Source organism: Thamnophis elegans, chromosome 9, assembly GCF_009769535.1.
Source record: "Thamnophis elegans isolate rThaEle1 chromosome 9, rThaEle1.pri, whole genome shotgun sequence".
In the NCBI taxonomy this organism is placed as follows: domain Eukaryota; kingdom Metazoa; phylum Chordata; class Lepidosauria; order Squamata; family Colubridae; genus Thamnophis; species Thamnophis elegans.
Window position 1 is genome coordinate 4,015,807 of NC_045549.1, and position 12,303 is coordinate 4,028,109.

A 12,303-nucleotide genomic window follows, 5' to 3' on the forward strand; every position below is an offset into this window, starting at 1 on the left:
GGCATGATGTGGCTCAGGAATGATGGGTTTCCATGGCAACCCCCCCAAATTGGCGACATCTCCCTGCAAGCCATTCGGACGCAGCAGCGATGCCCACTTTGCAAAACTCAATGGCAGGAAACACAGGTAGTCCTCGGCGTACGATCGCAGTGGAGCCCCAAATCCCTGTCGCTAAGCGAGACACTTGTGAGTTTTGCCCCGTTTTTACAGGGTTTTCTTTTTTGGCCGCGGTTTTTTCAGTGAATCGCTGCAGTTACGGATACGGTCGCTAAGCAAATCGGGCTTCCCTATCGACTCTGCTGGTCAGAAGGTCGCAAAAGGGGGCCGTGTGATTTCCCCTCCCCCCCTCCCAGGACACTGCAACCGTCGTAAATAGGAGTCAGTTGCCAAGTGTCCGAATTTTGATCACATGGCCGTGAGGATGCTTGCAACAGCCGTTAAGTGTGAAAACTGATCATAAGTCACTTTTTTCAGTGCCAGGGGTAATTTGAAGGGTCACTAAATGAATGGCCGTAAGTCAAGGACCATCTGTACCTGGCAAAAAAACCAAAAAACCAGCTGATAAAATATTTAAAAACCGGTTGCTTCTCTGGAACATCAAGCCACGATTCATGGTTTACACCAGTGGTCTCCAACCTTGGCGACTTTAAGACCTGTGGACTTCAAAGCTGGCTGAGGAACTCTGGGAGTTGAAGTCCACAGGTCTTAAAGTTGCCAAGGTTGGAGACCACTGGTTTACACCAATTTAAGCTGTCAGGGTTCCAAATAGCATCCAAAATTAAATCAGAGTCCAAGGCAAAGTGTTCCTCAAAGTCCCAATTGATTAAGACAGCCATGTTGGCACATCTGGGGAAACCTGGATCTGAAAGCTTCCTTGTTTTCCCCACCCAGTTGAAAGTTCAAGAACTTGCCCCCCACACCCACAAGTCCATCCCATGGTCCAATCCCCCACTGCCACGCTGGCAGCTTCCTCCCATCCAGTTCCGGTCAGGTGCAGAGGTGCAGAGATAAAGGATGACCTTGGCTTTCTAGAAAGAATGTTGTTATGGCTACATGTCATCTAACTCTTCGCAATCCCAAACTCCCATTTTCCCACCATAGAAAATGCATAGGAGAATAATTCCTTACATGGGATTATTTGGAGCACCCTGTTCTTCTTCATGTTTGCCGGCAAGTTGCCTGTTCGCATTTTGTCATTCTGGATTTTGATGGAGGTGAGTTTCTGCAGAGAGAGAGAGAGAGAGAGAGAAGCATGGCGTAAGCATCGAAGGACTAAAGAGAGGTGGCTGTTTAAAGGGACGGCCCTGCACGCACCTAGGAACCAGGTGTCAACGCACCTCAGCTTCCCCCAACTATTCAATCTCTCATCCTGCCTTAGACATGCTAGGCGGCTGGGTGAATTTGGGTCAATCACCAGGAGACGGTGAGTTCTAGTCCTGCCTTAGGCACACTAGACGGCTGGGTGCCATTGTATCAAGGACCAGGAGACGGTGAGTTCTAGTACCACCTTAGACTGGGTCATCTTGAACCAATCACCGGGCGACAGTCTCTCCCTCTCAGCCCAACGCACCTCGCAAAGTTGTTGTTGTGGAACAGTAGGGGAAAGAAGGCGTGTTGAGTTTTAGCGGCTTGAATTATGTTTTATTTAAAATAGTAAAGGCAGCACACACACACACACACACACACAAACAAACACACACAGACACTCAACCCCAGACCCATTAATATTATTCCAGCCACCTCCTTGTTCCCTCGTCTTCTACGAGTTGCAAGGATGGCCTGGCGTTTACGACCATCCATGTTAACAACTGCCACAGCCCAAATCTGTTTGTTCGCGGTGAAAGAGACGAAATCCTTTGGCTGAATCGATCGGGTTCGGTCACCAGTCCTTGATCTGGAGATCTCAGGGCTCCGGTGAGCAAATGGCTTCCACCCATCCAACTCGCTCCCTACCTTAAACTCTTCCTCCAGTCCGTTGCTGCTGCTCCCCGAAATTTTGTTGTAAATCTTCTGGAGATGGACTTCCAGCGAAGTCACCTCCAACTCTGTGTCCCCGTATAAGTAATGCTCCAGCAGCGCCTGGTAGATGAACACGTACTGCATCTAAGAGGAGAAAGTTGGGCTCTTTGAGTTTTATTCGCTGAGTTTTATTTTATTCATTTGGCTTCTATTGGCTCGGTGGTTTTCTTGCAGACGTCTCATGACCGAACTAGGTCACATCATCAGTTCCAGAAAGGAGTGGGGTTTGTGGAGAGGAGGAAGGGAGGGGAGGAGGAGGACCCTCTGTGGGCTGGTTTTCACGTCATCAGTGGGAGAAGGGAGTGGGGTTTGTGGAGAGGAGGAGGAGGAAAAGGATCCTAACTCGAGCCCACCCCCATAATCCCAATCCCAGGATGACTAATCCCACCCCTGTAATCCCAATCCCAGGATGACTAATCCCACCCCCATAATCCCAATTCCAGGATGACTAATCCCACCCCCATAATCCCAATCCCAATTTTCCTAATCCCACTCCCAGGATTCCCAATCCCAGGATTCCCAATCCCACCCCCATAATCCCAATCCCAGGATTCCCAATCCCACCCCCATAATATCATTTCCAGGATGACTAATCCCACCCTCATAATCCCAATCCCATACTGCCAATCCCAGGATACCCACCCCAAGACTCCCACCCCCATAATCCCAATCCCATACTGCCAATCCCAGGATACCCATCCCAAGACTCCCACTCCCATAATCCCAATCCCAGGATTTCCAATCCCATAATCCAAACCCCAGGCTTCCCAATCCCAATAATCCCGATCCCATAATCCCAGCCCCAAGGTGATGAGGAGAGCAAGAACGAGTGGAGAAGAGCCAGGCCAATGATAGGATCTGGGGGGAGAGGGGGAATATGGATCCCATCCGAGACGGGTCTTTGGGGAAAGACTTACATCAGTCTGTACCATCTGGCAGCGTTGCGCCCGGATTCGGCTCACAAACCCATATACATCCACCTTCTTCTCGGCGTGCATCATGTCCAGCATGGCATCGATCACAATGAATGTCCCCGTTCGCCCCACACCAGCACTAAAGGACGGGGCGGGGAGGAGGGAGAAGGAAAATATATATATATTTGTGAAATCTGTGGCACACCGGAACCCGGAAGAGCAACAGGTGACAGCTAGCATGTGCCGCTTCTGGCACATGTCCCACGAGTTTGTCATCACGGTTTTAGATCATAGCTCGCAAGCGGGTGAACAGTATAGACTAGGGGGCAGCAAACTGTGGCTCTGGAGCCGCATGTGGCTCTTTCCTCCCTCTGTCACCGGTCGGCGCCACAATTTTGAGAGGAGATTCCGGTGTGGGGGTGAGAGAAGCACCGTGCGCCAGGAGAAGACTCTATGGCAAGGGGAGGGTTTCCCAGTTGTCTCCACAATTGATAGGGCTTTCGGTTAGGACAGGCAGAGGAAAAAGGACGCCACATTAGGAGGAGACTCTATGGTGGGGGAACTGAACTTCCGGTCAGCTAGGAGGAGACTCTAGGATGGGGGAACTGAACTTCCAGTCAGCTAGGAGGAGACTCTATGGTGGGGGAAGTGAACTTCCGGTCAGCTAGGAGGAAACTCTATGGTGGGGGAACTGAACTTCCAATCAGCTAGGAGGAGACTCTAGGATGGGGGAACTGAACTTCCGGTCAGCTAGGAGGAGACTCTATGGTGGGGGAACTGAACTTCCAGTCAGCTAGGAGGAGACTCTATGGTGGGGGAACTGAACTTCCGGTCAGCTAGGAGGAGACTCTATGGTGGGGGAACTGAACTTCCGGTCAGCTAGGAGGAGACTCTAGGATGGGGGAACTGAACTTCCGGTCAGCTAGGAGGAGACTCTATGGTGGGGGAACTGAACTTCCGGTCAGCTAGGAGGAGACTCTAGGATGGGGGAACTGAACTTCCAGTCAGCTAGGAGGAGACTCTATGGTGGGGGAACTGAACTTCCGGTCAGCTCCAGAATTGAACAGAGAACTTCCGGTTAGGACCTTTGTGGCTCCCGCTGTTTTCTTTTCCGTGGGAAACGGCTCCAAATGGCTCTTTGAGTCTTTTAAGTTTGCCGACCCCTGGTATAGACCTTGGCGCCTGGCCCGCCCGGAAATGGCCCTTTTCCTCTTCAAAGGAAATGCACTCACCTGCAGTGGACCACAATGGCGCCCGCATATTGGGGGTTGCAGGTCTTCACCTTCTTCAGGAACTTCAGCATCCCGATGGGCGTGAAAGGCACCCCAAAATCTGGCCAGCTGGTGAAGTGGAACTGCGTCACCAGGCGCTGAGGTTTTTTATTGGTGACGTCGCCCACCTGAGTGGAAAGGGGGCAAAGATTAGCCCTGAGGTCATCTGGAAGCCCCCCCACAAGGACCTCCATGGCTTCAGAGGGAGAGTAGATTGAGGGAGGGAGGGAGGAAGGGATGGAAGGGAGGAAGAGGGAAGCTGGTGAGGATAAGGAAAGGAGAAACACGGGATGGCGAAAGGAGCGTCTCTCCTTATTTTTGTCACCATTTCTTCCTTTCTCTCTTTTTCCTTTCCTTTTCTCCCCTCTCGTCTCTTTTTTCTGTTTCTCCTTTTCTCTCCTTCCTTCTTCCCTCTTTTTGTGTCTCCTTATTTCTTTCTTTGTTTCTGCCTCCTTCCTTCCTTTTCTTTCTTTCTATTTCCTTTTTTGTTTTCTTTCCCTCTTCCTTTTCTACTCCCTTTATTTCCTTTTCCTTCTTTCTTTTTCTTCCTTCCCATTTCCTTTTTCTTTCTCTCTTATTTTTCTTCTCCCTCTCTTTCCTTCCTTTTCTTTCTGTCTCCCTGCCTCCTTTTTCCTTTTCTTCCTTCCTTCCTTCCTTCCTTCCTTACTCTCCCTGTCCATTTCTCCTTTTTTCTCCCCCTCTCTCCATTTTCTCTCTCCTTTTCTCATTCTCTCTTCTTTTCTTCCTCTATCTCCCTGGTTCTGGTTGGCTAGGACTCTTTCTCTTTTTGTGTCTCCTTCCTTCTTTCTTTGTTTCTGTCTCCTTCCTTCCTTTTTTCCTTTCCTTTCTTTTTCTTCCTTCCTATTTCCTTTCCTTTTTCTCTTCCTTTTCTTCTCCCTTTCCTTCCTTTTTTCCTTTCCTTTCTTTTTCTTCCTTCCTATTTCCTTTTCTTCTCCCTTTCCTTTTCTTCTCCCTTTCCTTCCTTTTTTCCTTTCCTTTCTTTATCTGTTTCTCTCTCTCTCCCTCCTTTTCCTTTTCTCTCTCCCTTCCTTCCTCTCCCTCCATTTCTCCTCCTTTTTCTTCTCCCTCTCTCTCTCCATTTTCTCTCTCCTTTTTTCATCCTCTCTTCCTTCCTTCCTCTGTCTCCCTAGTCCTGTTATGGCTAGGGCTGCAAGCATTATATATGAATTTCCGCAGCCCTTTATGCATCCACTTGCCTAACAAATAAGCCAGCCATCGAACAAGGTGATAGGGTAAATAAACCTATTTCGAAGCAAACACCAGCGAGGCCTACCTGTTGAATGCAGAACTTCCGCACCGTGTAGTCCACCAAAATGGTCATATCTTCCACGGAGACTCGGATATTCCCGTACGTCCAGCAGCCCTGATCCGGCCAATACTGGGCACATTTACACTGAAGAGAGAACCACACAATAGACCAAGATTCAGAGCAGAAGAGGAAGGCGATCTAACCACCATCTCCTCAGGGTCAGGCTTCTCCCAAGGGGGGGGGGAGCATCTCTTGTAGGTTTAAAAGCCCTTCCAAAAATTTGGCCGGGCAGCCTCACTGTGGACGTGACCCGGTGGGTTAATCATAGCTCGCAAGCGGGTGAACAGTATAGGCTAGGGGGCAGCAAACTATGGCTCTGGAGCCGCATGTGGCTCTTTCCTCCCTCTGTCACCGGTCGGCGCCACAATTTTGAGAGGAGCTTCCGGTGGGGGGGTGGGGGGGTGAGAGAAGCAAAAATTTGGCTGGGCAGCCTCACTGTGGACGTGACCCGGTGGGTTAACCGCCCAAGTCTCACGGGGGAGTGGAATGGCAGAAAAAAAGGGACCACTCGGTGATCCTATCAAGTCAAACTATTCAACAAGGCACCTGAGGGCAGAACAAGAAGCAATGGGTGGAAACTAATCAAGGAGAGAAGCAACTTAGAACTGAGGAGAAATTTCCTGACAGTTAGAACAATTAATCAAGTTGCCTCCAGAAGTTGTGAATGCCCCAACACTGGAAGTCTTTAAGAAGATGTTGGATAGCCATTTCTCTGGAACGGTATAGGATTTTATGCCTAGGCAGGGGGTTGGACTAGAAGACCTCCAAGGTCCCTTCCAACTCTGCTATTCTAATATCTGCAATCCCCAAATATGGAGGAGGCCATTGTGGTCCACTGCAGGTCATGGCGGTCCTTTTGTAGAGGCACCATTTTTTTAACCGGTGGCCAAATATGACCACTTCATGAGCGGTGGACTTCAACTCCCAGAATTCCTCAGCCAGCCGTGCTCCACATACAACAGTTCACAACAGTGACCGTTCAAAGGTATGACGGATCGTGAAGTTACCATAGTTACACCCTCAAACAGCTTGCCTTGTTGGATCACCGAGTGGTCTCTTTTCTTGAAATAAATGGAAATTTCTCTCTCTCTCTTCCTAGCTGCCCAAATAGCCTTGACTAAAAGAAAGCTGAATCAGGGACACAAAAATAAATGTTCATTCATTTATTATTTTTAACCGCCTTGTTTTTTTTTAAATAAATAATTCAAGATGGTGAACATATCTACTACTTCTTCCTTTTAGTTCCCTCACAGTAGCCACCTGGTGAGGCAGATTGGGCTGAGAGAAAGGGTTGAAGTCACCCAGCTGGCTTACTAAGGCAGGACTAGAACTCAAGACTCCTCTGGTGATTGGCCCGGAATCAGTGAGCCCGCTTTCATGCTTAAGGCATGACCAGAATGCATTGGGGGGATTGGGCCAAAGTCACTCAGGTGGCTGTTATGGCTGAGGTGGGACGACAACTCACTATCTCCTGGTGATTGGCCCAAAGTTACTCAGCCGGCTTACGTGCCTAAGGCGGGACTAGAACTCCCCGTCTCCTGGTGATTGAGCCAAAGTCATCTAGCCAGCTTTCATGCCTAAGGCGGGACTAGAACTCCCTGTATCCTGGTGATTGAACCAAAGTCATCCAGCCAGCTTTCATGCCTAAGGCAGGACTAGAACTCCCTGTCTCCTGGTGATTGAACCAAAGTCATCTAGCCAGCTTTCATGCCTGAGGCGGGACTAGAACTCCCCGTCTCCTGGTGATTGAGCCAGTCATCTATCCAGCTTTTATGCCTAAGGCAGAACTAGAACTCCCTGTCTCCTGGTGATTGAGCCAAAGTCATCCAGCCAGCGTTCATGCCTAAGGCAGAACTAGAACTCCCTGTCTCCTGGTGATTGAGACAAAGTCATCTATCCAGCTTTCATGCCTAAGGCAGGACTAGAACTCCCTGTCTCCTGGTGATTGAACCAAAGTCATCCAGCCAGCTTTCATGCCTAAGGGGGGACTAGAACTCCCTGTCTCCTGGTGATTGAGCCAAAGTCATCCAGCCAGCGTTCATGCCTAAGGCAGGACTAGAACTCCCTGTCTCCTGGTGATTGAACCAAAGTCATCCAGCCAGCTTTCATGCCTAAGGCGGGACTAGAACTCCCCGTCTCCTGGTGATTGAGCCATCCAGCCAGCGTCCATGCCTGAATTGGACTAGAATTCCCCGTCTCCTGGTGGTTGAGCCAAAGTCATCCAGCCAGCGTTCGTGCCTAAGGCAGGACTAGAACTCCTCGTCTCCTGGTGATTGAGCCAAAGTCACCTAGCTGGCTTTCCTATCCAAGGCGATGATTAAGATGCCTTACCTCTTTCCTCTCCTTCAGATTGGTCACCATGACGATTGTGGCTGTGTTTTGCTCCCAAATCATTCTCCAGAAGTCGTTTACCGTTTCTTCTTTGGGCCCTGCCGAGATGCCAGAGTTGAGAAGCCTCCCCAGAGAGGAACAAGATGAGCTGAACTGCTTTGCCCCACGTCGGCCATCTAATCTTTCAGCCCAGATATCACCACCGCAAACCACCATAGCTTTTTCTACGTTTCAGATTGTCTGCTAACCTGACTCTCCTCCCTACAGGGAGTCCTCGACATATATACGACCCAAATTGGGACCAGAATTTCCCTTGCTAAGCAAGATGGTTGTTAAGTGAGTCACATCTGATGTTATGACCCTTTTTTGCCACAGTTGTTAAGTGAATCACGGCACTTATTAAGTGAATCATGCAGTCACGAAGTGAAATCTGACTTCCCCCCCTTGACTGTGCTTGTCGGAAGCTGGCTTGGAAGATCACAAATGATGATCAGATTGTATCAGGTTGTTGCAATCATCATAAATAAATATCGGTGGCCAAGCTTCCAAATGTTGATCATGTGCTTGTGGAGATGACAGTTGTAAATGTGAGGACCGGATGTAAGTCGCCTTTTTCACGGCGGAAAAAAACCAGAAAGTCCAGTTTCCTTGTGAAAAAGCACCTTTGGGACAATCGTGACCTGGATGGCTGAGAATTACCCATAGACTATTAACCCACCAATCGCTTTTATGGCTGTTCGATGTGGCTTCTGTGGCCACAGCCAAATTCACAGTAAACTCTGCTTCCAAAGGATAGAAAACCCCAGGGAAGACATCAGAGGTGGTATTCAGCAGGTTCTGACCAATTCTGGAGAACCGGTAGCGGAAATTCTGAAGAGAGAACCAGCAAATACCACCTCTGGCTGGCCACGCCCCCATCTATTCTCTGCCTCCCGAGTCCCATCTGATCAGGAGGGAATGGGGATTTTGCCGTATCCTTCCCCTGCCAGGCCCACAGAACCATTAGTCAAAATTTCTGAATCCCACCACTGGCCCACCCACGATTTCCGCTACCGGTTCGGGCGAGCCGGTCAAAGCCGGCTGAATGCCGGAATGGGTATTTCTTGCAGTATAGAAATTCAAAGGAAATACATATTATTTACCTTGTGCAGCAATGAACCTGTTCTTCTCCTGATACCCCTGCAAGAACAGATGTGAGACAGGAATGGGGGGGAAAAAAACCAATAGTTTTATCTCTGGCGTTGGTCAAAGACCAAAAATTTTGGCATCTTCTCCTACGGGGGTTAATTCTGTACTTTGCAAATATTCTCACTGCTGTACAAACTATCTTACAGCTAGGAAAAATAAGATTTAACTGTGGATGACCTGACTCTAAGGGGTTAGAACAGATGAAGATGGCAACAAGAATCCACTACGACTTTTCTTCCTTCCCAAAACACCCAAGTCTCCCAGAATGCAGGTAGTCCTCAACTTACGACCACAACGGAGGGCAACATTTCCGTTGCTAAGCAACACATCGGTTGAGGGTTTTTGCCCCCCGTTTTATGAACCTTCCGTGCCACCGTTGTTAAAGTGAATCCCCTGCACTTGTTAAGTTAGTAGCCCGGTCGTTAAGTGAATCTCGCTTCCCCGTTGGGCTCTGCTTGTCGAAAGGGACCCCCGGGGACACTGCAACCGTCATAAATACGAGTCAGTTGCCAAGTCTTTGAAATTCGATCAGGTGACCATGGGGATGCTGCAACGGTCATTAAGTGGGAGAAACGGTCGTAGGTCGTTTTATTTTCAGTGGCGCTGTGACTTCAAACGGTCACTAAGTGAACTGTCGTAAGTCGAGGACTACCTGAACCTTGGGAATGTTGTTCCCAGCCTTTAGCAGACACTTACGTTAATGAACGAGGCGTTGATATAGTCGGAGTCTGGAACCCCTTCAATGGGTGTCAGGTGGACTCTGGAATGGTCATCTAGAAGAGAGAAGGTGACCATGAACGCCAAATACATCAGGACAATGGAGGACCTTCAGTGAAAGTCAAACGAATCTCCAAGAAGTCAACCTTCACAAGGTCTGGTTTTCAGTGCAGAGAAAAACTGGACAAGTGACCACCTATTACCACCTATCATTGTTCTGCAAGATTCAATCTGGGTCATTGACTGGCATTAGACGTTTTATCTTCCGAGTTTTTCTCTTCAGCTACTAAGATTGTTGGACAAGCAGGCTCAAAAACAGCCTGATTGCAGCCTGGGAAACAGGAGCCTCATCTGTCTACAGGAATGTTGATTTAGGTAAAGGTAAAGGTTCCCCTCGCACATATGTGCTGGTCATTTCTGACTCCAGGGGATGGTGCTCATCCCCGTTTCAAAGCCGAAGAGCCAGCGCTGTCCGAAGACGTCCCCGTGGTCATGTGGCCGGCATGACTCAACTCCCGAAGGCGCACGGAACGCTGTTCCCTTCCCACCAAAGGTGGTGCCTGTTTTTCTACTTGCATTTTTTACCTGCTTTCGAACTGCTAGGTTGGCAGAAGCTGGGAGAAGTCACGGGAGCTCACTCCGTTACGCGACGCTGGGGATTCGAACCGAAATTAAACTGTTTTAATTCAACCCAACCTAAATGCTTTAAAAAAAAAAATTGGTCTTCTTCGTCCCCCAAAGAAGCCGTTTCTTTCTCTTTTTTTTTAACCAAGAATTGGAATGACTGGCATTTTTATTTTTGGTGAGATTTTTGCTTCCTTGCGATTCCCGGGAAGGCACGTCTCCTAGGCAACCTCCTTTGCTGCGGTTGGGCACCACAAAAGAAGGGATGGCCAAAAAAATCGATAGTTCCCCAGCTTCTGTTCAACGCCTTCGCAATAACAGCAACTCTCGACTGATGGAGAGGGGTCCCTCTTTTTTTTTTTTTTTTAAAGGAAAGGATATTCATATTTGGAGCTTGGGCTGTTTAAGCAATCAAAATGTGGAGTAGTTTTGATTTGTTGCTTGTATCCTTACGATTTATATTGATTGTTTCCTGAGTGCTTATTTGTACCCTATGACTGTCATTAAGTGTTGTACCTTATGATTCGTGATGAATGTATCTTGTCTTTTTATGTACACGGAGCATCTGCACCAAAGACAAATTCCTTGTGTGTCCAACCACACTTGGCCAATAAAGAATTCTGTTCTGTTCAATTCTATTTTATTCTATTCTTCTATTTTCCATTCCATATTTTCTATTCCATTCCATTTCAGTCTATATTTCTCTTCTCTTCTCTTCTCTTCTTCTATTTTCCATTCCATATTTTCTATTCCATTCCATTTCAGTCTATATTTCTATTCTATTCTCTTCTTCTATTTTCCATTCCATATTTTCTATTCCATTCCATTTCAGTCTATATTTCTATTCTCTTCTCTTCTCTTCTTCTATTTTCCATTCCATATTTTCTATTCCATTCCATTTCAGTCTATATTTCTATTCTATTCTATTCTCTTCTATTCTTCTATTTTCCATTCCATATTTTCTATTCCATTCCATTTCAGTCTATATTTCTATTCTATTCTATTCTTCTATTTTCCATTCCATATTTTCTATTCCATTCCATTTCAGTCTATATTTCTATTCTATTCTATTCTTCTATTTTCCATTCCATATTTTCTATTCCATTCCATTTCAGTCTATATTTCTATTCTATTCTTCTATTTTCCATTCCATATTTTCTATTCCATTCCATTTCAGCCTATTCTATATTTCTATTCTATTCTATTCTATTCTTCTATTTTCCATTCCATATTTTCTATTCCATTCCATTTCAGTCTATATTTCTATTCTATTCTATTCTATTCTATTCTATTCTATTCTTCTATTTTCCATTCCATATTTTCTATTCCATTCCATTTCAGCCTATTCTATATTTCTATTCTATTCTATATTTCTATTCTATTCTACATTCTATTGATATTGTTCCTGATTGCTTCTTTGTACCCTCTGACTATCATTACGTGATATGATTCTTGGCGAATGCATCTTGTCTTTTTATGCACACTGAGACCATCTGCACCAAAGACAAATTCCTCGTGTGTCCAATCACTCTTGGCCGATAAAGAATTCTATTCTATTTTTATAATCGCGCCCACAGTCTCTAGAAAGCAGAAACGGTGGAACATCAATACATACAAGGCAAAATGTTGACGTATCTGTTCTTCTCCTTGTTTTCTTCTTTGGAGGCAGCTTCACAGGTGGCTTGGATCGGACATGCTGGAAGCGCCTGGATGGACACAGCAAATATAAAAATAACTTGGCTGTTACATCTCTGCTAACCACGACAAGCATTAACCAATCAAACCAATTCATTAAACCAATCTTCAAAAAAAATAATGCCCAGAAAGTCCAGTTGCCTCCTGAAAAAAAGCACCATTGGGACAATCATGACCGGGATGGCTGAGAATCAATCTCCCTAGGCTACTAACC

At 47.0% G+C, this 12,303-nt stretch overlaps 1 protein-coding gene across 3 annotated transcripts in view; it reads right to left on the reverse strand.

Moving 5' to 3' along the window:
- PTPRA (protein tyrosine phosphatase receptor type A) overlaps positions 1-12,303 on the reverse strand; it is a 108,644-nt gene that overhangs the window by 10,149 nt on the left and 86,192 nt on the right. For all 3 annotated transcript variants that reach the window (XM_032223954.1, XM_032223952.1, XM_032223953.1), the window contains 9 exons: positions 12,010-12,100; positions 9,750-9,826; positions 9,008-9,044; positions 7,866-7,963; positions 5,499-5,618; positions 4,166-4,332; positions 2,937-3,072; positions 1,954-2,103; positions 1,129-1,222 (listed from right to left, as the gene is read on the reverse strand). In XM_032223954.1, coding sequence (XP_032079845.1) covers positions 1,129-1,222; positions 1,954-2,103; positions 2,937-3,072; positions 4,166-4,332; positions 5,499-5,618; positions 7,866-7,963; positions 9,008-9,044; positions 9,750-9,826; positions 12,010-12,100 — 970 coding nt within the window. The remainder of the gene's footprint in view (positions 1-1,128; positions 1,223-1,953; positions 2,104-2,936; positions 3,073-4,165; positions 4,333-5,498; positions 5,619-7,865; positions 7,964-9,007; positions 9,045-9,749; positions 9,827-12,009; positions 12,101-12,303) is intronic.